This window comes from Peromyscus californicus, unplaced genomic scaffold (genome assembly GCF_007827085.1).
Source record: "Peromyscus californicus insignis strain IS unplaced genomic scaffold, ASM782708v3 Scaffold_9__1_contigs__length_137607984, whole genome shotgun sequence".
Taxonomy (NCBI): domain Eukaryota; kingdom Metazoa; phylum Chordata; class Mammalia; order Rodentia; family Cricetidae; genus Peromyscus; species Peromyscus californicus.
The window spans coordinates 69,519,445-69,545,929 of NW_026294617.1; the positions used below are offsets into that span (position 1 = coordinate 69,519,445).

The 26,485-nt window shown below is 52.9% G+C and overlaps 1 protein-coding gene across 5 annotated transcripts; it reads right to left on the minus strand.

Annotated features, from left to right (window-relative positions):
• Nucleotides 1–2,314: 2,314 nt before the first annotated feature.
• Nucleotides 2,315–26,384, minus strand: Atp8b2 (ATPase phospholipid transporting 8B2). Of its 5 annotated transcripts, XM_052730324.1 has the most exons (28): nt 26,278–26,384; nt 24,202–24,269; nt 22,100–22,158; nt 21,632–21,745; nt 21,374–21,472; nt 21,034–21,095; nt 20,862–20,934; nt 20,375–20,445; nt 19,896–19,975; nt 17,275–17,433; nt 17,047–17,135; nt 15,594–15,790; nt 12,638–12,846; nt 11,790–11,833; nt 11,181–11,346; nt 10,859–11,047; nt 10,562–10,677; nt 9,213–9,377; nt 9,017–9,128; nt 8,747–8,852; nt 8,492–8,636; nt 8,049–8,232; nt 7,671–7,894; nt 6,743–6,826; nt 6,190–6,435; nt 5,924–6,062; nt 4,519–4,649; nt 2,315–4,274 (listed from the first exon to the last, which is right to left on the minus strand). In XM_052730324.1, exons 2-28 carry the CDS (start codon nt 24,230–24,232, stop codon nt 3,996–3,998), a joined length of 3,573 nt encoding a protein of 1,190 aa, XP_052586284.1. In that variant the 5' UTR covers nt 24,233–24,269; nt 26,278–26,384; the 3' UTR covers nt 2,315–3,995. The 5 variants fall into 5 exon arrangements, with proteins under 5 accessions (XP_052586284.1, XP_052586283.1, XP_052586285.1 ...); XM_052730323.1 differs by lacking the exons at nt 24,202–24,269; nt 26,278–26,384 and adding an exon at nt 23,377–23,744; XM_052730325.1 differs by lacking the exons at nt 21,632–21,745; nt 26,278–26,384 and having other exon boundaries at nt 24,202–24,247.
• Nucleotides 26,385–26,485: the final 101 nt, after the last annotated feature.

Below are 26,485 nucleotides of genomic sequence, written 5' to 3' on the forward strand. Positions count from 1 at the left end.
TACACATAAGATAATAAAAATAACAATAATACAGCTGTCACCGAAGAAGAGTGTGCACGTCAGGCAAAGGTGGCATCCACAGTCACAACGGGCTCTGGGACCAGGGCAGGTCAGAGGACATTAAGGCCCCAGTGCATACCAACTTCCACAAGGGGCCTGGAGATAAAGCAGCATTGGCATGGAGGCCAACTCACTGGACGCATCCTCACACAGAAGAGGGAAAACATCTGGACCAGGTGTGGAGGCACACACCTGTACCAGCTGGAGCCAGGACTCCTACAAGTTCAAGGTCACTGTGGTCTGTTCAGGGAGTCCCAGGGCAGCCTAGGTTACACTGTAAGAATCCGTCTCAATAAACAAAAGGTTTGTTTGGTGGCTCGTGCCTGTAACCCCAGCATTTGGGAAGCTGAGACGGAAGGGTCACCAGGAGTTTAAGACCAGCCTGGGCTACACAACAAGAAACAGTCTCACCAAAAGGAAAACGAAGGGAGCGGGACTCTGTCCTGGAAAACCTCACCAGAGGCCTGGTAAGAGAACTCAAGGGACGGGAAGAACAGGTGGAGCTGAGGGCCCACTGGTCGTGGAAAGAGTAGCCTTTGGGTGAGGTAAAACTCCACAGAGGTGGAGGGAACAAGGCCAGATGCCCTGTGCTGCCTAAAGCTCTGGGGCTGCTGCAGGCTAGGTAGGCTCTTCCCATTGGAGGCAGGCACAGGTGAGGAGGCAGAGGCAGGTAGATATCCGTGAGTTCTAGGACAGCCTGGTCTTCATGAGACCCCGTCTAAAGACAAACAACCCAGGCTGTTCCCACGTTCGCGATCCTCTTCTTGCCCTGGACTACTGGTGTGTAACGGTCTTGCTATATTGTGAAGACTGGTCTCTAACTCAAAGCAATCCTCCTGCCTAAGCCTCCTTTCTTCCCCCTCTTGAAGGACACTGCTCTTCATGTCTTCCCTCCGAGCTTAGCATCTGCCTGGAACTCCTGAGGGGAAGGAAGCACTGCCTCAGAGCACAGACAGGTTACACAGGGGTAAACTCAACCCAGAGGCAGGTTAGATCGCCATGCTGAGGGTGCCCAATATCCTGGCCTGGTCAGTCTGAAGTCATGGTCTATAATGCTTGGTTGGGTTCACTGACACTCACTTCAGAAGCCAGTTAACTGTGAGATTATGAGCATGCTCTCAGAGGGAAAGAAGCCAGAGGAGAAGATTAAAAATAAAAATCCTTGAGCACATGGTGAATGCCTACAATCCCAGCTACTCAGAGGCTGAGGCAGGGTGACAGCTCAAGACTGACCTGAGCTGTAGAGCAAATTCAGGGCTTATTTGGGCAACTTGGTGAGATTCTATCCATCACAAAACAAAAGGTTTTAAAATGTAAAAGGGAGGTTGGAGGCTGTGGATGTAGCTCAGTTGACCATCTTGCTTGGCATGCACCAAGCCCTGGGTTAATTCCCAACACCACAGGAATGTCACCGTGGCTCAGCCTGTGATTTCTGCCCTGGGGAAGTGGAGGCAGGACAGCATTCAAGACCATCTGTGGCTGTGGCGTGAGCTGGAGGCCAGCCTAGGGCACAGGAGATCCTGGGGTTTTGTTTCTATTTAAGGTGGTGGTTAATACAGAAACTCACAACTAGCCAAAGGACCAAGAGTGACAGACAGGTGAACTGCTCTAAAGAGGACATCTACATCACCCACTTTAAGCCTTGGGAACATGGAGGAAGAGTGGGCAGAGTGTACTAAGAGCCAGGGGCTGGAGAGATGGCTCAGTGGTTCATAGCACAACTGCAGCTCTCCTAGAGGACCCGATTTCAGTTCCCTGCACCCACTGGGCAGCTCACAACCACCGGTAACTCCAGCCCCACAAGATCAACATCTCTGCCCCCTCTCAGGTCCCTGCATTCATATGGGTATGTGCACACACAAAAATTTTTTTAATCTCTCTATTATGCTCAGACCCTAGGTTCAGTCATCGCTGGTACTGGATAAATAAAACAGCCTTAAAATGATTACCAGGTACTTTTCCACATGCACTTACCTGCATGTGTGTCTGTCGTGGACATGGACTAAGCTGGCCTACTTTCAGAACAGCAGTAAGTCAAGGTCCTAAGCATCATGTGGCCACTAGCTGAACACAAAGTCCATGTGTGTGTCTGCCCACAGTCCTACTGAAACTCAAGCCACAGGAGCGTGTAGAGCTGTGCCCCCAGGCTCAGCTTCCACCCACAGCCACCCTCAAAATCCCACTGGAGAGTTTCTGCCTGTGCTTTACCCTCAGTCTTACGTAACCATCAAAAATGAGACAAATTATCCACCTCTCAGAAATTGGAATTTTATAAAAAGGTATTTTTCTTTTATATCCATAAAATGATATAATTTTTGCAATTATAGAAATGTCATAAATTATACAGAATGTTCCTTAATTACAGCTCAATGCAACGTGGTACTTTCCTCCCTCCCTAAAAAAATGAGAGAGAACCAAAAAAAATAATATATATAGCTATATATATATATGCATTTATATAATATAGACAAACCAAATACAAAAAAAAAATCATTTCCTCTTTGGTATAAAAATCAGACTTTCCCCTTAAGAGACACACAAACAGACACGAAACTGGGCTTGTAAACTGTGTGGCCGAAAGGGATTCCCCTGTCAAGACTTCCTCCTCCTCCTCCTCCTCCCCACCCAGACAGCCCCATTTCACTGCAAACTACCTCCAGCTCCTTTGGGGCTCCTACATGGAACATTGAGATCCTTGGACCCCACTCCCAGCTCCACACCATCCCTCCCCCCTTACTCAGGTGCTAGCAAATAAGGGGTTCTTCTGGAAGCTGACAAGGCAGCAACTAACTCAAGAAGTCCCTGACATGGGAGCCAGGCGGAGGAGAGGGTCCAAAGGAGTTCTATCCAGATCAGGCAAGTGGTCTCCTGGCTGAACAGGTTTATCCACCACCCACCACTCCGACCAGAGGCTGCGCCGGCTGGCCGGAGGGTGGGGGGCCTAGGTTACTGGGACAAAGCAGCAGAAGCCAGCTTCCCTTTTCAGTCCCACCTCAGGGTAGGTAGAAAAAGCACCGGATAAGGAGGGCAGGAAGGGAAGATGGAAGCAAGTATGCTAAGGAATTAGGGACTCAATTTGGAACCCCAGAAAACTACTTCCCCCGCCTCAGTACAACATTTCATACTCAGCTTTAGCTCACTGAGAACGATGGGGCCACTCTGGGCTGCAGCCCAGCACCAGCAGGACTTAGGTAATCCAGGAACTCACACGTGCCCTGGGGAGGCCGCAGCACAGCTGAGGAAGGAGCCAGGACACTCTTCCCTTTCCATTCTCCCGACATCCTCAGGCTGACAGTTCCTCCCTATCTGGTAGCTCCCGTATCCCACAAGGACCATGGCACCCTAAAGGTGACCCGTGAGCTGTGGCCCCTCCCAAGCCACTCCACCAGGTAGGGCATCCCAGTGTGTGACAGTCTCCTCTTCCCAGAAGAGGTGAGACATTAACCATAACATAAAGTCACACGAAGGCCTCCTCCACTTACCAAATAAAAAAAAAGACAAGAACCAAACGACACAAACACAAACCAAGAGGACACACGATGACGTGAGGGGCTGAGGCCCAGCAGGTCTCTGGCTTCCCGGCGTGATACATTCTTGTGTAATTCAGGAACAGGGGCGCTAGGGCCCCTCGGGGAATAGGAGTAAAAAAATACGGAGATTACAGTCTCCCTGTGGACCCCAAGCCGGACAGGGGTGGACCCAATCTCTTAGTTTTTCATGTTTTTTGGTTCCACAGCGGGTCCCTCACTGCGGCCGCTATCCAAGGCCCGAACCCCTGCTCTGCCCCTGGGGTCCCTCCACCTGTATAAACTGGTGAGACCCGCAGGGCAGTCCACCAGGCAGAGGAGGCAGGCTGCAGGGCGGAGGACCAGCCGTTCCCAGACACCGGCCCTGTGAGCTCTGGTCCCCGACACAAGGGGTCCCAGGCCAGGTCTTCAGCCCTTGAGGGGCTTCTCGGCCCCTCCACCCGGGCTGTTGGTGCTGTCGCTCTTCTTCCTGCGTAGGCTCTCGATCCAGCTGGAGCTGGAGCGTGTGCTAAAGCTGGAGAGGGCCAGGGAGCTCAGCCGCATGTTCTTGCCGGACATGATGAGCTCCCCAAAGCCTTCCTGGTGTGAAAAGGCATAGCCGGAGCGCCGCGAGCCCGTGCGGCCCACCCGCCGCATGCAGCGGTGCTGGGCCTTCTGCTTCTTCCTTACCAGCTGGGTGTAGCGGACCTGAGGAGGGGACAGGGAAGAGCAGTCCCTTCAGCGTCTGCTCACAGCGTCAGGCACCGCCATGTGCAGGGGCCCTGAGCACCACAGCGGGTCATCACGGGAACTTCTGTAGCCCTGTGCCGCATCAGCCCCCCAGAGTCCCACAGCCCAGACACAGCTCCACAGCACCCAAGCAAGAGAGGCTTTTCCTGTCACATTGCAGCTGCCCCCCAAGGCCTCTGGCCAGCTTTGCCAGGCTTCTCACCGTGTCGGAGAGATCCGGCTTCAGGCTAAGCCTGAGGAAGCGGAAGGCGACCACAGGCATGATGCAGACAGCCGTGGTCAGCACGATGGTGAGCCACACGGTGGGCTGGGCCAGGGTGTTCTGGGCATTCCCTGGGGGACAGGAGTCACGAAGTTGACAGAGGAGATCTTCTCATTTCCCCGCTGCTATTTCTGATGGTTCCATGTCCTCAACCTCAAAGCCACCTTTGACTTCCCCTTTTTTTCTGTGCTTATCTCGAATTCTGTCACTGGTCTCCAACTCTCCCCAAACTGCATGCACACCTGTTTCCTTAACCGCCTCAGTGAAGTTATCTCTAGGCTAATATGGCCCAAGTAATGGACTGTCTTCTCCTCTACCCCAAGTGTGCTCCGTGCCTTTTCCGTCTAGGGAAGTACTACCATCCATCTAGGCTAAGACCACAACACCCACCCACTCCTCTCTCTTCTTCACTCACAACTAACCCGCTGGGGCTCCATTTTCCAGATATCCCACACTCACTGAATTCCAAGACCCCATTACTGACAGAGGCCCTACCTGATCTGTTTCTACCTGTACGCCTCTACTTTATTATCCAAATATGGTTAACAATGACTCTTTAAAAACAGAAATTGGTCTATGTACTTCCTGCTCAAACCCTCCAATGGAGCAAGGCCTTTGTGCATGTCAGGCAAGCATTCTGCTGAGTTATAGCCTCAAACCTATGTTCCTCTTTTCTACACACACACACACCTTTTTCTTTTTCGAGACAGGCTTTCATGTAGTTCAGGCTATTCTGAAACTTGCTATGCAGCAGAGAAGGACCTTGAACTCCTGATCCTCCTGCCTCCACCTCTCAGGTGCTGGAATTAGAGGCATGTGCCAGCCTACATATTTTCTAAAGCCATCTTTTGGAAAGACTAAAACAAATAAATAACAAACAAAAAAAAAAAAAACCCTTTTGATGCCAAAGTAAATGAAGACTTCAGGTCAGGCAGAGAGAAGCTCCCTCTCAGCCTTTCCTCCCTTGGTTCCCCAGGCTTCCGGCCCCACCCTAGCTCTCCAAGAGCCAAGTGGCACCTTCACCCTCCTAACTCTGCTCACTAACAGCAGTCTCATCTACAGGACTACCCCTGGCCATCCCCATCGGCACTCTGCTGACCAGGAAGCCTGCTGCCCCGACTTCCTCCGAGTTCTGACTTTCCACAGCCAGGCACGGGCTGTTCATCGCTCTCAGGGACATAGATGCTCCTCGGCAGCAGGGCCTGGGTCAACTACCCCTTGACATTACACTGTACCTTGCTATGTACCTGGCACGTAAAGTACTGGGAAGTGCCACCTGTCTACCCTGTTGTTCCTAGACCGGTATGATTCATCACTGATTTAAAAGGATGCCACAGGTACTTACCCACAAACCGGAACTGGTTTGGAAACATGTCAAAGAGCCCATTGCTGTGCATGGCAAAGAGGATGGCAAAGTAAACAGCGAGGCTGCCCCAGATGAAGAAGTGGTTGATGGCTGTCCAATAGCCTGTATCCAGCCCAATCTGCAAAAAAGAGTTATCGCAGGTAGGAGTACCCCCCAAAAATCCTACCCATCAGATACAGAGATGTGGTGCTGAGGGTAGCCCTAGGGACGGAAGGCCCCCTCCTTCCTGAGGGATGGCCTCATACCTGCACACTGACCACAATGACCAGTGATGTGGCCACAGTGACTGCAAAGGACTGGTAGTCTGCCAGCTGGGTGCCATCGTCCCGAGTGGCCTCTGCAAACACCCCATAGGGGATGAAGAACATGAGCACAGAGGTGTAGATGCCCTGGGCAATGCAGATGAAGAACTCGCGCTTGTTGAACAGCAGATTCAACTGGCCCGGCTCATACAGTTTAGGGTACTCCATGCTTCGCTGCTCCGGGACATCCTGTGAGGGAAGGGCCCCAGAAGCTGCCACAGTGATGCTCTCCAGTCAAGGGCAGACAGATGCTCCCCCTGGCTCCCCCTTCCTAATGTCTTGGATAACAGATCCAGGCTTAAGCCAGATTCTCCCAATCAATCTGTGTTCAGCAACCCAGGGGAATGACAGGTTCCCTCCAAGATGGAAAGAATCCTCCTCCCTCCCCATCGGGAAGTGTCCCCTGGAGTGGGGCACTGTCCCCCACCTGCCATATCAGACCACAGTTCACAGCAGCATTCTCTCCTTCCAGCCTGACCACTGACCTCCCCCATACCTGGTCAAAGACCCCCATGGCCAGGACTGGGAGCGAAGTGTACACGATGTTATACAGGGTGATGAAATACTGGTCATACACGGTCTGGAAGAGAATGGGGCAGGAGAGTGAGCAACCAATGTCCTCTAGGAATCAGGCACAGAAAAGACAGCTCCGCACCACCAAGCCACCCTAACAACCTCCCTCAGGTCCTAAGATCTCCACTCTCCCAACACACACTTTCTTTTTAGGTTGTTTATGTTGAGACAGGGTTTCCTATGTGGTTCCAGCTGACATGGAACTCACTATGTTGCCCAAGCCGACCTCCAACTTTCAACCCTTCTGTCTCCACCTACGGAGTGTTTGGATTGTAAGTGTGCACACCATGCCCAGACTCAGAATTCAAGGCCAACCAGTGCTACACAGGAAATAAGAGGATCGGCCTGTGTTACATGAAACAATGCCTCACCCCCTCCCTCCACCCCACCCCACCCCCCAAAAAAAAGGAAGAAGGGAAAAGAAAAGCCAACATTTATTAAATGCATGCACTAAACAATGGGTCGATTAACAGGGCAGACATAACGTCTGCTCTCAGGCATTTATTTGCTCATCATGTATGTAAGAGATTTGTTTGGGGAACATGTGTGCACTATGGTGTGCAGGAAGATCAGAGAACCACCAGTAGGTGTCAGTCCTCAGCTTTCTGCCTTGTTTGAGACACAGTCTCTGCCACTGTGTAAGCCAAGCTAGCTGGCCCACAGCTTCTGGAGATTCTGTCCTCTCCAACTCCCACCCCCTATAGGCACAGTGGCTCACACTGCTGCATCGGGCTTCTACGGCTTCTACGCAGATTCTGGGGATCCGAACTCAAGCCCTCAGGAAATCTCACTAAAGCCTCCCTTACAGAACTTCCAGAGATGCAGCAGAGAGGTCTAGAAACACTTGCTACCTGGGCTGAGAAGCCACAGAAGAAGCCAAACCAGAAGTGGACCATGGTGAACGCAAAGTTCTTATAGAAGAAATAGCAGAGGAACTTGCACATGCGCAGGTAGGACCAGCGTCCATGCACCAGCAGGAGGCGCTGCAGGAACTTGAACTGTGAAAAGGAATAATCGGAAGCCAGGACGGCCTGGATCCCTTCCTGCCCGCTGATGCCCACACCAATGTGAGCAGCTGCAGAGACAAAAGACGACATGAAGAATGACCACATACTTCAGATCCCTCCCACCCGGTTACAGCCCCCACTCCACTCACTCTTCCCTGGTCCTGAGACCTTACTACTGCAGCCCCCCTGCCCAGCCCACGCATGCGCGCAGCCCACACTCACTTTTAATCATGCTGACATCATTGGCACCATCCCCAATGGCAAGTGTCACTGCCTTCTTGTACTTCTTAACCAGTTCCACCACCTGTGCCTTCTGCAAGGGTGTCACCCGGCAGCAGATGACAGCTTTGCAAGCACATGCTGTCTCCAGAAACTCTAGCTCCATGTCAGCCTCCAAGGCATGGGCCTGAAACCCGGAGAAACATGACAGTCCCAGTCTTCCCAGGAAACACCTCGGTTCTTCTGGTCCCTTGTGATCCCTCCCTCTCTCAAGTCAAGGGACGTTGAATGCAAGATAAGATTCCAAGGCCATACTGAGAGAAGGCATAAACAGTGTTCACAGCCATCTCTGCCAAGGAACAGAAGAGCTCTGGGCAAGCACTCAACAAGGTCTGAGCATTCTCCTGCCTGACACCCCGCTCCAAGCTAGAGATGGCAAGCCTTACCAGGCTGTGCCCATTGATGACCAGGGCGTACTCCCCGGCAACAGCCTCCAGGACAGAAGTGAGCTTTGAAGAAGAGAGTTTCCCCTGGTAGGTGAAGCCATTGCCCACCGTGTGGGATGAGTCCACCATCTTCTCCCGGGCTTTCCTGTGAAGGCAGGGATGAAACTGGGGGGGGTCCAGGACAGCGGCAGAGAGGAAAACTGAAGCCTGCCAGTCCCCGGGCACGGTTCAGGGCATCCCCAGGCCCTTGTTTACCTGAGCTCCTCTCGCACCTCCAGAACAGTGTGGCCTGTGACTATGAACACCTCTGTCATGTCATCAGTCAGCATCTTGCAGGAGTAGCCAATGTTCACAGCGGTCTCTGCCAAGAGAAGACCAAGGTGCTACAGGTGGGCAGGCGGGCGGGCAGGCAGGCGGGCAAGCCCCAGGGTCAGCATGCTTCCCACTGGTGGTCCAGCACCACGCAGGCATGGTGGTATGAGTGTATCCATCCTCTGCTGACTCTGCCCCGCCAGGTACCCTCACCTTGCTTATCTCCAGTTAGGACCCAAATCTTAATGTTGGCCAGAGTCAGGAGGGCGATGGTCTCTGGGACTCCCTGCTGAAGCTTGTCCTCAATGGCCGTGGCACCCAGCAGCTGGAAATAGCACAGGGCTTCTGAGGAGAGCTGTGGGCTCTACACCATCTTCTCCACCCTCAGCCTGTCCGGCCCCCTCCGTACCATCATGTCACTCTCAACTTCTTCATAGATGCTGGCCAGCCTGTCCTCTCGGCTGTCTTGGGCCAGGCTGGCCTGTAGGCGTCTCCTGGCCCATTCCTCATAGTAGTCTTCCTCCAGGTCTTTGTAGGCCAGCACCAGGGTCCTCAGTCCATCCCCTGCATACTCCTGGAGTTGGAGTCGGGAAAGGCAAATGAAAGGACTTCCAGAAAACACAGAGGAAGGACTGCAGCTCAGACCTCAACAGATGGCTTAGACAATCTTCAGTTGGATTTTTAAAATGTTTAACGTTGTTCTGTTATTTGTGCCTGTATGAGTGTGCGCACATACACACGCAGAGGTCGAAGGAAGTCGGCCATCTCCTCCCACCATACAGGTTCTGGGATCAAACTCAAGTCATTAGGATTGGCCTCAAGTGCCTTTACCTGGTGAGCCATTTTGATGATCTTCCCAGGTGGTTTATAGAGACAAAGTCTCATGTAAGCCAGGCTAGGCCCAAACTCCTCATCCTCCTGATTCTATGTGCCAAATACTGGGATCATAGGCAGAATGCAGTATCAGGCCTTGGCTGATTTAAGTATTCTCACCACAGGAAAAAAAAAAAAAAAGAAACTAAAGAGACCTTAAATGTATTCAATAAAATAAAAAAAAAAAAAAAGGACATTGTGGTGGCACACGCCTTTAACCCTGCACTCGGGAAACAGAGGCAGGCGGATCTGAGTTCGAGGCCAGCCTGGGCTACAAAGAGAGTTCTCGGACAGCCAGGCTGTTACAAAGAGAAACCCTGTCTCAAACAAACAAACAAACAAAAAAAAAAAAAAAAAAAAAAGAAGAAGAAGAAGAAGAAAAAGAAGTACATCGTGGGCTGGTAAGATGGCTCAGCAAATAAGGGTGCTTGCTGTCAAGCTTGAAAATATGAGCTCGATCCCCAGAGCCTACATGGTAGAAGACAGAGTCAGTTCCTTCAAGTTGTTCTTTGACCTCCACATGCACACCGTGGCATGTGTATATATCAACTACAGAACATATACACACATACATACACATAAACACGTGTGTGTGTGTGTGTGTGTATGTATGTGTGTGTGTGTGTGTGTGTGTGTGTGTGTGTGTGTGTGTGTGTGTGTATATATATATTTTTTAATTTTAAAAAGGACAACTGGCTGCTCTTCCAGAGGACCTGGGTTCAATTCTTAGCACCCAATGGCAGCTCACAACTGTCTGTAACTCCAGTTCTGGGGTATCCGACACCCTCACACAGGTAGAAATACACACAAATCAATAAATCATTTTAAGTAAAGGAATAAAAAGGACAATGTTGAGAATCGAAGAGGCCCCAGGCCATCACCTACATTCAGGTGGTCAGCGGTGCTGTTGAGTAGCTCCTGCGTGGAAGGGTGGAGTCTGTCTAGCAGGATGGTGTCCGCCCCTTTGCAGTAGAGTCGGATCTTCCCCTCTGGATTCCGCACTGTGAATGGCACAAGGGAGGAGAGCCAGAAAATTCAGACAGAATCCAAACTAAATGTATCAAGAGTCCTCCTGCACACCTTCCCTACCCAGGCCTCTCTGCTGCCCCAAGTCTGCACACCTTCCCTACCCAGGCCTCTCTGCTGCCCCAAGTCTCCTCAGCTCCCTAGTACTGGCCTCACCTATGACTGACATCCGCTTGCGAATGTTGTTGAAGTCCAGGATGGCCAGCAGCTGGTAGGTGATGGCTGTACCGAGCTCATGGACAGTGATTGTTTTAGGAGTACGAGAACGGAACACAAAACCAAAGTTCCTGGCTGCGGTGACCAGAGCCCCCTCATCCGGAGACTGAGCTTTGTAGTACAGCTCTCCTGGTGGGGGAAAGGAGCATGTACAGAAAACTGGCCCCCATCCCAGGCACCCGCCCGCCCAGCAAGCCCCAGCACAGCAGCAGGGCAGAGCAGCAGCGCCCAGGAGCGTGCACTGGGCAACTCCTCAGCTCACCTTCGTTCTTTTCTTCGGACATGACAGTGTGGCACAGGGAGAGGAGACGGAAGAACTCGTGTGTATGTGGGTCCCCCATTTTGACAGCCTCCAAGAGGCTTGGATCCCAAAACAAGAATTTCTTGTCAGCCAGAGGATTAAAGGAGAAGTCAACAGGCGCTGGTCTCTGGAACAGGCAAGAAGACTCTTGAGCTCCCAGGCTATACCCCAGAAAATTGACGGTCCCACCCTCCCACCTCTTAGTAGCAGAGGCCAAGATCCTGGCCACCTTTGACTCAAAAGTCTAGCTGGGCTTTCTTTGATTTTTTCCCCTTTTCTTTGAAATCGGGGTTTATTGTGGAGCCTGGGAGAATGGCCTGGAATTCTCTGCGTAAGCCAGGCTTGCTTCAAAGCTGTGATCCTCCTCCTACCGCCTCCCCAGTGCTGAGCTGATTACAGGTGTGCCTCAATCAGCAATCCCCGCCCCCTCCAGTTCTCTTTTAAAATCCTTCTCTGGGTCCTCCATTCCTGCCCACATAACACACTGTTCCCATCTATGCCAGCCATTGCTAGCCAGACGCCCAGACTGTATCTAACTGGCATAAAGAACAGTCAGAGACGGGATCTTACCTCTCCCAGTTCAGCTTTGTGTCCCAAGACATCAAACACGTCCCCTACACACACCCAACAGAAGGAAAAGCACATCATCACTGGGCTTTTCCACAGCAGCACGGGAAAGCCTCTAGTGCAGACCCCATGGGCCTGTGAGGCCCTCAGGCCCGCTCACCCTGAAGAAGCCACCACACTCATCCCGCAGGATCCTAGAGTCCAGGAACCTGGCCACAAGGCTCCAGTGTCCGCTGCTCGCCATGCCCATCCCAGCCACCTCCAGTAGCTCTCCCACAAGGGCAGCTCCAACTCTACCTGCCCCTACCAGCACTCCAGGTCTGCTGGGGTGCCAGCACCTTCCAGGCCCAGAAAGCAGATAAAGCTTTACACTCTGGCAGTGAGGTCTATGTTAGTGCAAAAAACAGCTACCGAAGGGCCTCACACCTACACACACCCTGCCCCACACCATCCCAGCAGCACAGCCTCAAAGCCACTAGGACAGGCCCACACTAGGAAGACTGGAGTTACATTCCAGAGATTCACAAGGGCCCCTGGCAGCAACAGGGGAGCCTGTATTCCACTGGGCAGCCAAGGTAGGTCCACCCTGGCCAGATGCCCAGAGGCCAGTGTCTTGGGGCTCACGTCAAATAACTTGGAGTAAGACCTAAGATCAGTGAGAGGGCTCCAAGGAAGGGCACGGAAAGGATTCTCAGTACAATTCCTGGCACAGGATACGGAGCACACCCTTTCACGGCCCCTTGTACCGAAGAGGAAAGAAGGAAAACCCAGTGTCAGGACAACTGAGGGGCCCCAGTCCCACCATCCTTCCAGGCAAGTCCTAAGCCCAGCCCCAAGCAGTGCCACTTTACCATAGCTGTGGCCATTGATGGAGCACTTGTTGAACACCATGATGTTCTGGGTGAGGGTGCCCGTCTTATCAGAGAAGATGTACTCCACCTGGCCCAGCTCTTCGTTCAGCGTCGTGGTACGGGCCTCTGCAGGCGTCCGCTTCTTCATGCAGAACATCTTCTTGTCCCAGTTGATGAAGTAGCTGTGGCCCAAACGGATGACTTCCACACTGCATAGGGGACAGGAGGTGAGGCCTGGGAAGCAGGAAGGGAAGGGAGCATCCCACCCGCACAGGCCTTGGCTGCAGGCGCTGGGCCTGGGGAGGAACAGGACCGGAGAAGACACCTGGGCAGGGAACCTGGACGGGAAGGGGCAGGGAAGCCTGCAGGTGGAGCTCCCCAACCCGACCCTCCTGATGCTCTCTCCACACAAAGGTGCAAAGGCTCTGGGCAGGACGGACGGATGGACGGACGGACGGCACAGGCAGAGAAGGAGGAGGACTGCACACAAGGCACCGGGCCAGTTCTTACCTCAGAACTACATACAGAAACCATGCAGAGAAAAAGAGGAGAAAATGCAGAGGGAAGGAAGGGAGAGAGAAGAGATAATGAGGGTGCTGTGCACGCTGCAACCAGTTCCAAGAGGTCCCGCTGGGGAGAAGCCCAGGAGGCTCCCAGCCCCACCACTCCTCACCGCCCAGGGCAGGCGGGGCTTCACTTCCTCACTGGAAAGCAGAGGCCGAGAGAACGTGGGGACCTTCCCCTAATCATTACTTTTAGGAGCCGGGATGTTAACATTCCCAGAAAAGAGCCCTACGTTTGGGTCCAGGATGGCCAAGCAGTGGGCCACACATCCGGAACCCTGTTTCAGCGTGCCTGAGGCTCCTATCAGGATCTTGTTACTGGGTAAAGAAGTGAGATATAGGAATGTTGTCATGGCCTTTCCCCAGGCAGCTAATCAACCCTCCTCCCACCCTCCCCCAGACGTGAATGCCGATGCAACTCAGAAAAAAAAAAAACAAAAAACGTTCTTAGGCAGCTACCAAGAGCTCCAAGTGAACTCAGATACAAAGCAGGCACAGCAAAGCACAGAAATGGGAAGACAAAATTAGGTCATAAGCAAAACATTTAAATAACAGCGAAGAAGCAAAGGAATCAAGACAGTGTTAGGTGCAGCACCCAGTACTTGCAAAGGGATTTGCTGGTGCTGTTGTGGTTGGTTTTTGCCTTTGTTTTTTGTTTTTTTGGGGGTGTGTGGTGGGGGGGACAGGGTCCTGTTTTGGAGCCAAGGCCGACCTCAAATTTGCGGCAGTCCTCCTGCCTCAGTCTTCCCATGTGCTGTGAATACAGGCATGAGGCACCAGGCCAGACTGATAAGGTAATTTAACTTTTTATATGTATTTTCCAATTCAGTGTCTATCAAAACACCCTTACGAAGAGAAGGACACAGGTTTCACGTGGGAAGGGAAAAGAGACAGCGTGTGAGGCCCTAAGTGACTGTGCCAGCCTGAGGTCACATGGCTACCAGTAGGTAGCAGTCAACCCCCGACCCTCTGACGCCCTCCCACCTGCTCTAGAAAGGCCACACCGGATACTCAGAAACCCTTCATTTTTTCAGTCAGCATCACAAGGATTTGGCTGGTGAGGAGAGCTGAGCAGTTTGGGGCATTTTGTTAACTAAAATGAAAGCTAGGAAGAGTTCTGAGCAACTCTTTAAACTGCCTTTCTTAAAACTGCCACAGGCGCCGGGGGTGGCGCACACCTTTAATCCCAGCACTTGGGAGGCAGAGCCAAGTGGATCTCTGTGAGTTCGAGGCCAGTCAGGTCTACAGAGTGAGATCCAGGACAGGCACCAGAACTACACAGAGAAACCCTGTCTTGAAAAACAAAACAAAACACTGCCACAGGCTGAGCCTGGTATGACAGTACAGACCTGCAATCCCAGCACTAGAGAGGCTGAGGCAGGAGGATTGCCAGCTCTAAAATGGCATGGGATACATTGTGACTGATTCAACAACAAAAAGTCACAGGCTCCCTTATCTCCAATGCAGGCACTGTGTAGGAAAGACTCCTCTGGATTCTTTTTCTTCCTCCTCCTCCGCCCCCTCCTTCCTTTGTCCTCACTGGCCTCTGCTTCACATTCTCCTTCCTTTTAATGTCCCACACATGCTACACACCACAGCCAGCCAACGACTGCTAAAGGACTCCTCCAGACTCTTAGATCATAGCCTTCAGGTTTTCAAAAACCATTCCTGAAGGTCCACGGACAAAGATCAAAGACCCTTAACGATCTAGAGGAAGCTTGTTTCCAGACCTCTCCCCCAGAGCTCCTTGCTCATGGCTGAAGCTCCTAGCTGCTCCTACACCATCCCAGCTTCTCATCTGCCTGTCCCTGTTCCCAGCTTCTTCCCCTCCTCCCCAGCCCTTCCCCAACATCCCCCAAGCTGCCTCTCTGCATCTGAGACAGATGCCTAACTGCTCGGAGCAACGCTCTTCCTGCCCTCAAGAGGAGTGTTCTTGGTGCCTATCACATGCTACCTCAGGGGCTGGCACTGGTTCTAGTCCCGGGTCAGCCAGTCTGCCCCTCGGAGGGCAGGGATGACCTACAGAGCTCAGCAGCCCCAGCTTTCCACAGAAGACTCAAGGTAGACCAACTTCTGTTCTAGGACACATTCAGGGTTTTCTTCTTCTATCAGACTTAAGCTTCACAAGGGAAGGAGATGGATTTTTTGTTTATCTCTGTACTTCTTTCCCAGAATAGGCATGCAACAGCATGTGATGCTGGATAAATCAATAGTTTCTACCCCACTCTAATCCGAATGTCAGGAAACTCTGATCACAAATGAACAGGTAACATAAAACGGTCACCGTATAGGGAGGACTCCATAGTCCTTGTCAAGGGTTTCATGTTCCTGGAGAAGTCACCAAGAACCACCTGAGCTCCCTGCAGAGAGCCAAGGGCAGAGAAAGCACATACCTGACATACAGTGAAATGGGCACAACCGTGTTGAGAATGATGATATAGGACCAGAAGGAGAGGAAGCCGGAGAAGAAGGCACTATCCACCGCCTCATCCCAGGGCAGGTAGACCTGAAAGCGCGTCCCAACCTCGTGTTCCCAGATGGCATTGCCAATGGCCAGGATCACTCCCATGCAGACCAGGAATCCAAAAATCTAAGGAATGAAAAGCACAGACGAGGCCAAGACTTAGAGAGCTCGAAAAGTCATGCGCGCCCTGAAGAGGCTCTTCTGACATGTTGGGCCCTTAAAAGCTCAAGCAACCTTCATGCTTTTCTACTGTAAGGGACCATGACGGGTGCTCATCCACCACTATAGCACTCAGTCCTCTCTCTTCCATATGACAGGGGAGCTGAAACATTAAGTAGCTCCCAATCTGGAACTCCCAGGAGTCCTTGAGGGTGAAGCCAGGGTAGCTACTTTTGATACAATTAAAAACCTATCTGCCTGTGCTAGTCCACACAAGGCCAACAGAATACTCTAATGTATTTATTGTATAGAATGCCTCTTTTTCCTTCTTAGGAACTGAACGCAGAGCCTTGTGCATGGTAGGCAATCTACTACTCAGTTACATCCTAAGGCCTTTTCTCACTTTTTTGCTTTAAGACAAGTCTGGCTTCAAGCCTGGGACAATTGTCCTGCCTCAGCCTCCCAAACTCAGAGATTACAGGTGTAAGCCCCCAGGCCTGGTTTAGGAGGATCCTGAGTTCAAGACCAGTCTGAACTACAGATCAAGACTTTATCTGAGTGAGAAAAAGGACAGAGAGGGAACAATGGAGATCACTGTCTGGTTTCCAACAACGACTTCCAAAATTGCGCCTATGTTGTGGCTCCAAAAAGCAGGTGTCATCCTAATGAGTGGCCACCAGGGGGCAGGAAGAGCCTTTGAGGAATTAACCCCACTTCAGCCTGGGCTTCTGTAAACCCTTTAAAGCCAAGGGAAACTCAACCCTGGCTGCCCTCAGGCTTCCCAAGCTGGCATATTGGAAGCAGGAAACCGATGGAAATCCAATTCCAGACAAACAGAAGGACTCAGGAATTGTCAAAACAAGCACAGAAAACTTTCCCCTTGGGGTCCTTCATCCTTAGAAGATGGGGAAGGACCTGCTAACCATCTTCCCAGTGGGAATTTTTCTTTTAACTCCAACTCTATCCCCACGAAGGCCTTCTTGTCCCTGGCAAAAGCTAACAGGTCACATGCATGTTAAGATGCCACCATGACCAAGCCCACAGAAGGGGTGGTTTATTCTAACTTTAAGTTGTTGATTCATGCATGTTCCTAAGGCTTTTAAAAATAACATCTTCCAAGTCTGAAATAAACACTGGCCCTGAGCAGCCAAGCCTGGCTGCTGCCCAGAGAAGACCCAAGGAGGCCGAGGCCCTGTCGGGAGAACGTCTGGAAGGCTGCTTACCCAGAGGACCAGTGTGTTCATCAGACGGTCAATACTCGTTCTCTTGAACTTCGTCCTGCCACTGTTCTGCATCAGCTTGGTGTCGGGACCTTGACAATAACGGGAAGCCAAATCAACAAACTGAGTGCCGCTGGAACAGAAGCACGAGGCGGGGAAGAGGCTGCCGCCCGGACGGAGGACCAGCCCCATGGCTCCGCCCCACACCCCGAGGGACGCCAGGAGGCTCACCTGCAAAGATGACCAGCCCGAAGCACCACTCGGTGTTTCTCAGCACACAGCCGCGCAGCAGCATGTTCTGGTTGCTCAGGGCGAGTTTGTTTCCCTTCCAGTACAGTGTTCCACTGAATTTGTCCAGCTTGTTGTTGGGAGGTTCACAGATGACTTCACCTGGATGGGAGACAGAGGCGCCACTGCTCAGAGCTCAATCACATGACGCTCGCGGTTACAGGTCCGGGAGAGGTTCAGTGGTTAAGAGCACTTCCTGTTCTTCCAGAGGACCAGAGTTTATTTCCCAGCATCCTTGGGTAGCTAAGAACCACCTACAACTGCAGATCCAGGGGATCTGATACCCTCTTCTGGCCTCTCCAGGCATCTGCACATGTGGTGTGTGTGCACGCGCGCACGCACACACACACAACATAATACAACTTTTAAAGTGGTGCCACCATTTAATCCGAGCACTGGGGAGGCAGAGGCACGTGGCAGAGTTTGAGGATAACCTGATCTACATAGAATTCTAGGCCACAGAGCCCCATACTAAGACCTTCGTGGGGGAAAAAAAAAGTTTATAGTAGAAAAAGTAGCCCTGTGTGTGTGTGTGTGTGTGTGTGTGTGTGTGTGTGTGTCGGGGAAGGAGGGTGCTGTAAAGACACAAGCTATTGGTATCCTGATGGCAGGACTTGAGGAAAAAGAATAGGGCACTGAAGCCCCAGATTCAATACCTAACACCACATAAACTGGGTATGGCAGTGCCTGCCTGTAATCCAGAACTCCAGAGGGTAGGGACAGGACGGTCAGGAGTTCAAGGTCATCCTCCACTACACAGGGGAAAAAAAAAATAGGATGGCATGAACTAACATTAAAAGTACACATATTCATGCCAGGGATGTAGCTCAGCGGAAGAGCACTTGCCTAGGTCCAAGGTTCATCCCTAGCAGCAGACAAAAAAATGTACATACACTTAGACCCCAAAATACCATGTGTTTGTGCGTGTGCGTGTGTAATATATGCATGTGCCCACTCACATGCATGTGGGGGCCAAAGTCAACAAGAGGTCTCTTCCGCTATTGCTCCCACTTTTTTCTATTACACTTATTTGCGTGTGTGTGTGTGCACACGTGCGTGCCTGTGCGAGCACAAGCATGTGTGGACGCACACATACCATGGTGCACATGTGGAGGACACTTTGCAGGATCCAGTGCTTTCTTCCCAGAAACTCAACTCATGCAGTTAGGTTTGTCAGCAAATGCCCTTACCCGCTGAGCCACCTCCCCGGCCTCTACCCTATTTTGGGGGGACAGGGTCTCTCGCTTACTGAACCTGGAGCTCAACGACTGGCCAGCTTAGATGCCCAGAAAAACCCTGAGAAGCCTCCCTGTGTCTGATGGCTGGGACTGCAGGGGTGCTGCCACACCCGGCTTTTAATGCGGGTGGTGGGCATCTGAGCTTGTACAGTAAGGACTTCGACATCTGATCCATTTCCTCAGCTCTCCCCGCAAAAATCACAAACGTGAGACTATTCCACACACAGAACAGGCCGTGACACCTTTTATTCAAGCATTACTGGAACAAAAGACTACACATGGCCAAGAAGAGGCCGATCTCTGAAACACTCGGTCGCCACAGAGGACAAGGCAAACTCCTTATGTGGTGCTAAGATACTTATGATGGCCAGGTGTGGTGGCGTAACACTTGCAGTTCCAGCGCTCAGAGGGCAGAGGCAGGCAGATCTCTGTGAGTTCCAAGCCAGCCCGAGCTACACAAGGAGGTCCAGGCCAGCCAGGTCTTAGCAAGACTAGTACATAACCAACACACGTATTTAACGAGCCAGAGGGCAAGTTGTAGAGGTTTTAGTAAGATCACAGTTACTCAGGGTTACACATGTGTAAGTGAGCTGTCTGTATGTGGATATCGCTCTGTATAAATAAAGTGCTGATTGGCCAGTAGCCAGGCAGGAAGTATAGGCGGGACAAGGAGAGAGGAGAATTCTGGGAAGTGGAAGGCTGAGGCAGAGAGATGCTGCCAGCCGCCACGAGGAGAAGCAAGGTGTAAGGTACTGGTAAGCCATGAGCCACATGGCAAGGTATAGATTTATAGAAATGGATTAATTTAAGATAGAAGAACTAGATAACAAGAAGCCTGCCATGGCCATACAGTTTGTAAGCAATAGAAGTCTCTGTGTGTTTACTTGGTTGGGTCTGAGCAGCTGCGGGACTGGCAGGTGAGAGAGATTTGTCCTGACCGTGGGCCAGGCAGGACTGGAAAACTCTAGCTACATCTGTCAGCTAATATGGCTACATAAGAAGGACAGAACTGGAGAGGAAGAGAGAAGACGGACTTCTCATACACATCTACACAGGTTGACTTGTTATAAGGAAGGTAACCACTGTTCTTAGGCGATGAGCAAAAGGAAAGAGCTGAATTTCTCTCAGTACACCATCAGCCATGAAGCTCACTTGAAATAACCATCAGTTCAAAAGCTAACAGCACCACCCGGCATTCCAGACATGTCCCTCCCGAAAATGTCCAGAGACCTGCACAGTCACAACCAGAAGCCCAAAGAAAAGATACAACATGGACTCAAATCACAGCCCACCTTCTGCACCCAAAGCTGCTCCAGGACTACTTACCATCAAACTTGGCTAGCTTACTGATGTCCCCCAGCTCAGAGGTGACTGGAATCGCCTGGCGTACTTTCATATTGGTCTCTCTGGAAGAACAATAAATACCCTTGAGTCCTGGCCTCTCCCAGCACATGGAATCAATCCTTGGGCACCTGACCCTCAATGGCTTAGCCTAGAAAAGTTCACCATATCCAGAGCCTTTCTTTTTTTTTTTGGTTTTTCGAGACAGTTTCTCTGTGTAGCTTTGGAGTCTGTCCTGAAACTCACCCTGTAGACCAGGCTGGCCTTGAACTCAGAGATCCGCCTGCCTCTGCCTCCTAAGCGCTGGGATTAAAGGCATGTGCCACCACCGCCCGGCCCCCAGAGCCTTTCTTACTCCCCAGTTTTCTAAAAAGTGCAGAACCCAGGCCTGGGATCCTCCTTCAAACAATCTTTTACCCCTAAGGGCACGAGGAGAAGGACATTGATACAAACATGCCACTCACCCATCCAGTTCTGCGGTCTCTATGTAACACAGCCCATGGGGCTCGCTGCTGGAGAGGAGGAGGAGGTCCGCCTGCACAGAAAGCCTGATGAGAACTGAGACACAGCCTCTGCCCTCCGCGGGCTCAGTGGCAATCATCCTCCAGTAAGCAGAGGGGCTTGGTTTGGTTCTGGGCTGTTCTGAGATAGTGTCTCTCATTGTATAGAGCCCTGTTTGGTCCGAAATTCATTCTGTAGACCAGGCTGGCCTTATCTCTCTCTGCCTTTGCCTCTGTTCGGGCATTAAAAGCCATGCCATTGTGGCCGACATAGAGATGTATTCTTTTTGTTTTGAATTCAAAAAGCATATTAATATGACCCAGAAGCCCACTGTCTGGGAAAATCTCTTTCCACAAGTGTTAAGAGGCAACAGAAAACCAGGAAGGAACTGTCCCCTTCTAACAAAGAGGATGAATACACCCTAGACTGAAAAGGCACCTTGCCACTTACGGCCACAAACTGGTTGTTTTCTAGCTTGATAATATCACCGACACAGACATTCATCCATTGCTCTTGTTGGAGGCTGTGGCAAAGAGAAGGCAGTAGAGGCCATCGGTAACTATGAAGGTTCCCATGGAAACCTCCCTCCTCCCCAGAGCCCTGGTCTCCAACAGTCACTCACACTCCATTGATCAGCACCTGAGAATGACGGTTATTCACCTGGTTATCACTCTTGTGGCGGAACTGAAAGAGAACCGGGGAAAGTGAGACACCTTCTCTCTCTCCCCGCGCCTGGAACTAGACCCGTGCAACTCAGAGCATCCTGGTGCTCCATAACAGCGGCCCACAGACCAACTCTCTCCCGAAAGCCCCCGCCTAGCCCTCAGCCTAGGCACTGCAGATCTAGCTGCACCATAAGGGACACCAAGGTCACCAAGGGACTGTACCGAATAAAAGTGGCGGGGGAGGGAGAGAAGGATGAGGGGGAGGTGACGAGGAACAGCAGAAGGTCAACAACTCACATAGTCATCAGTGGCATCTTTAACAGCTGTGATGGTGAGGACAAGAACCAAAGGCACAATGGTGGTGAACCAGGACAGGGAGGAGATCTGGGGGATCAGCTGCAAAGAGCAGAGAGGCATGCAGCTGCCGAGAGGCATGCAGCTGCGGAGAGGCATGCTGCCGAAGCCCCCATCCAGGGGGTTCTTGCCCCGACCCTTCCTCTTCTTCGGCTTTATTCAGCTTTGTGAGTCAGAGAAGACAGGAGAGAGGTCACTTACCTGTAGGATGAGAAGGAACAGGAAGTAGGTGTTGGCAACTTCCTGGAACTGCTCGAAGAGGTTGACAGGCAGGAAGGTGAGGATATTGTACTTGGAGGTCTTGATGCAGTTACTCTACGGCAACAGGAGAGAGACGCTGAGAGAGGCCCCCGTCACCCCAACCTGGAGCCAGGCTGGGGCTGCCTCTTCCTACTTCCCGAACCTACCGCACACACTGCCTCTCCAGCAACCCAGGTGTGGGACAGGGGGAGGAGGAGGGGGAAAGAAAGTCTCTCCAGGCCAATGTATTTTGCTTTAGTGATAGAAAGCCTGAAAAGTCAGCCCAGCAGCAGATGGGAACTGGGCCAAAGATGATGCTTCCCTGCCTCCCTCCCGCCCCCCCCCCAGCACCCTTCCCTCAGCCACCAGCCTCAGCCTCAGATCTTCCAATACCCTTCCCTCCCAGCTCTGGGAAGAGGGACCACTTACCGCATACTGGAATTTCTCATTGTATTCACGGTCATTAGCCCGCGCCCTCCGCTCTTCTTCTGCAATAGAATGAGGCTGAGGTCAGAAGGAGCGAACTGTGTCTGGCCTACTCAACCTTTGTGAGGGTTCCACAGAACACAGCTTTGGTGATATTAAACTCTTTGCTCTAGTCCACAGTTTGCCAACGGCAAACAGGGCCCCGCATGCTACTCCCCCACTTCCCTTTTAGAGACAAAGTCTCACTGTGTGATGCAGGCTGGCCTCCGTCCTCCTCAGTCTTCCAAGTGCTGCGCCTCCACTCCTCAGGGCAGTTCTCTGCTCCTAACTATCAACCGTCAAGACCTTCCAGCCGGAGCACTCAGTCCCCCCCCTCCCCAGCATCCCCAGGTCCCTCTGCTCCTGTTAATAACACGTCCATCACGACCATCAAGGGGGGGTGCTGCCGGCACAAAGCTCCCTTCCTCGTGGAGACCACTGCAAACCTACTCATCGCACCGTTCTCACCCTAATCTGCGGAGGAGCATGGTGGGTGGTGCCGAGACAGAGGGGGTCACAGTGCCCTGGAACTGCTCTGCGGCAGCATCCCAGGCCCACGTGCAGTGTCTCTAAAGGAGCCTCTTGTCACATGTCACCATCAGCAGTTTCTGACTGGTGGACAATGACATCATCTTATTGCAAAGCTCATCTTCGAGTGTGGGTGTGTGTGTGTGTGTGTCAGAGATGTGGGTCATGCAGACTGAGCAGCAATGGAGAGAAGATGAGCTACACTGCGATCTTTCTTCTACCACATACAGATGTTTTCCTTAAACGGAAATGTCACTGTTAACGACCCTTCTTTAGCTGCACCTAACCTAAACCCTGAAGACCCCCAGGCTGCAAGTGCCAATTCCAGGGCTAAGAATAAGAGATGTCCTACGAAGGGGTCCCTCCGCAGACTTAAAAAGGAGTAAACTGGTTATGCAGTAAGCCTGCCACCTTATATTTGACCAAGAATCCCAGGTGATAGTCTAGACCTCTTCCCCCAACAAGCACAATGCAGTAACAAACTCCAGGCCACAGAGTCACCAGACAAACCAGACACTTGACAACCAGAAACTTCCCTCAGAGGGTCCCCTTGCCTACTGAGTCCCTAATCTCCAAGGACCATGCAAAAGGAGGAGGAGGATCCCAAAGGGCCTGCAAAGAGCATGGGGAGGGAGACCGAGGACAAGGAAATGCGGAGGTCAGAGGAGGCAAATCACAGATGTGAGAGCTGCCAGACACTGTCTCCCCGTTACCTGTCCCCCAAGAGGGCTTCTTCTGGCTCCAAGATGGAGGCGCCCCGGCCCGGGCCCACTTCTCGGGCATCTCCTTGGGGACCGTCATGATCCCGTTTTAAGAAGGCGCACTGTGTCCTTGGCCTCAGCGGCGCCTATGGGGCGGCCCCCCGGGGAGGCGCAAGAGCTGCGGCCACGCAGAGGGGAGCCCCGGCCGCTGGGCGCGCGCGCCACCCGCAGCCCAAACCATCCTCGCGGCCACCTGCGCCTGGGACCACCAGCTCTGCAGGAGCTCCACTCCCGAATCCCACGACAGAGGCGGGAGGTGGGGCTTTGAGTGTCCGGAACGCGGTGCCCACGCCCCAGGCTCCGCCCCACCCGCGCCCACTGCAGAGCTGAAGTCTGCCAGTGCCGCGTAGGCGAAAGCCAGCGCGCGGCCCCGCCCCCTCCCCCAGCCAATGCCGGAGAGCCGACCGCCCGCGTTGTCCTGGGCAACGGCTTTCAGCCCACACCCCCCTCCTTCCGCGGGAAACCGAGGAGGACTCCGGTGGGTAGGCAAACGAGGCCAGAGCCCAAAAGCCCAGGCCCAAGAGTAGGAGCTGCAGGTGCTTTGAGTCCTGGCTGGTGATTAGCAGTCCCAGCTGAACATCAGCCCAAGGATGAAATGAGCAATTCGGTTTCTTAGGATATCCCCGCCCCCCCCCCCGCGCGCCCCAAGACGCCTAAAGGGCTTAACCCCCCTTTTCTCGGAACCATTACTAGTTGTCCCTCTTCCCTTGGCTCCCTAAGTCATAATAACAGCCACTTTCATCGCGGTCCCAGAGACCCGCTCCTTGCTGCTCTTACCTGGGGGACGCTTTTTTGCACACAGTGCCATCTCACCCAGCAAGGTTCCAGCAATCCCATGGGAGACCCTGCAAGAAAGCAACAGACGCACGTGGTCGAGAATTCTTCATTCCCCGCATGAGACCCAATCTGAAGATCATCCTAGCTATGCCCCTGCCGTCCCCGACAGCCTCCAACTCCATTAACGCTCTCCTCTTCCGGCTCTGATACGGATACCTGAGTGAAAGAGAGGGTCTTCCCTCTGTCCTGAATAACATGAGGGGACTGAGAATTTACAGAAGCCAAAACCTATAGAGAAGGGCCTAGAAGAGACCAGATACTGACAAGTGAGGTGCTCTCAAGGTATCTCCCTCAGGAACTAATGGATGTCCCATGTGCCCTCCTGGTAGCAATGAATGCAGCCTGTACTAGAAAGCAGAATTTCCCCTCGCAGGTTGGGTGGAGATATCATGAGCCAGGAAACACCTGGCAGAGCATCAGGAAACCGGGTGGGCACGTCCCACCCTTCTAGAAAGCTCATAATGTCCCCACCCCCACTTTCATTACTGGGACTTCCATTATCACCTTCTCCCCGGAGGGGTTCTCATCAGAGACATGGCCACCACTTCCTGCAGACAGTCCCCAAACCACTTCCTTGCAATCGGGGCCAGCCCCTCTCTGGGGCCATCGGAGAGGTCTTCGCAACCCTGCTGAAGTCACCTTTCTTTCCCCCAGGCTAGTCCAGTCAGTACGACACTAGATACAGGCTCAGAGAGCCTCTGCTTCCTCCCACCCTTCCGTGTTCTTTCTCCTAAAAAGGTGCAGTCCTGGCCAAGGAAACTCTTCCTTTAGACGGAAAGTCTTCCCCCCTCCTTGGTTGCCCTGCTTCCAGCCTGTCAGCCCCAAGAGCTACTAATTGCCTGTCTGCCCAATCTCTATAATTACTGACTCTGGTCCCAGCCCAGTCACCCACACCAATTCTCCCTTCACTAACACACACTCCCTCCTTGACCTCAGAGCAGACAATCCTAAGGGGCGTAAGTTCCTTTCACTCCTGACTCTCCACAACTGTGGCAAGCAACGGGGCTGGCCCCTTGGCTCAGGAAGAAAACCTCATGCACATTTTGGTGATGCCAAGCCCTCTTCCAGAGCCCCAGCCAGGGTCTCCACCCAATCTAGAGCATGAGTCATGGGAGGGTGGGGTGCGAAGCCAGAGGTTAAAGGAAAGGATGCAGGGTGGGCATTATTGGCTCCTACCTAGCCCCACCCTGGTGGGAGGCTATCAAGCATCGTTAGCCCTAAGATCTGCGTCTTCCTCCTTTGAAAGTTAACAGTGGAACTAGCTGACCACCAAGAGCCAAGTCTGGACACGGAGCAGGAAAGTTCTTTTACCTCTAAGACCCTGGGGAGACTCCACACAAGTTTGCCCCAATCCTCGAAGGGGGCACAGTAATAGAAATCACTGGCAACAGGGTCCCCCTCTCAGGATATCCTGGGTTTTCTAAACCGGTTAGGCCCATCAGCCACGTCGCCTTGCCCCGTCACCCTACCCCAGCCCCCTCTGCAGCCACATCTGGGATAAAAATAGCCAGCCCTGGGAAGGAGGCAACGCTCCACGAAGGAAAAGGGCTCCTCCTCTGGGTCTGGCCTCCACTCCTTTCCGACCAAGAGTCTTCAGAGGAAACTAGCAGGTCGGTGAGGCAGGAGAAAACAACCACGCCAGGGGCCACCTTCCTTTCCTGGGCAAGGACAGTGTCCAGGACCCAGTGCACAGCTCTGAGCTCCCAAAGCTAACCACCCTGGCACCGTCGGTTTTCCTGGGGCGCAGAGACCTCCACCTTCGCGGGACAAACCCTATCATCCCCAAACTCCCTCTCCGGGCACCTAAAGGTTGGGACCAGATAACTCTTCGCACCCCAACTCTCCGCGCGCCCCTTCGGCGCCCCATCTTCCCAGCCTGCGCACAGCGACCGGCTCTCCCCATCCCGGGGAAGCCTTCTCTCCAGCCTCCCACAGCCGCTCGCCATGGCACCACAGCCCGGGCCTCCCAGAGCCGGCCCTCCCGGTCCACACCCCTGGCCCGCCGCGCCGCCTCACCTCAGCGCGCGGCGCTCGGCGCTCCGCCCGGCGGCCCCGTCCAGCCCATGCCGGGGGCTGGGGCGGGGGCGCTCGGCTCCGCTGCCCGCAGGCTCCCGCCCCCCAGCGGCAGCCCGGCTCTCCCCCACCCGGGCCCCGGCCCGCTACTTTGTGTCACTTTCGGCCGCGGGGCGGAAGTGACGGCGGCGGCGGCGGCGGCGGCGGCGGG

Excerpts from the sequence above, each read along its gene's own strand:
- Atp8b2 (XM_052730323.1), bottom strand. The coding sequence starts at position 23,464 with ATGACGGTCCCCAAGGAGATGCCCGAGAAGTGGGCCCGGGCCGGGGCG. Across the intron at positions 11,834-12,637 it reads CATCAATGGCCACAGCTATG|GGGACGTGTTTGATGTCTTG; the intron begins GTAAAGTGGCAC and ends GGGTGTGTGTAG. Across the intron at positions 4,650-5,923 it reads AAACCAGTTCCGGTTTGTGG|GGAATGCCCAGAACACCCTG; the intron begins GTAAGTACCTGT and ends CCTGTCCCCCAG.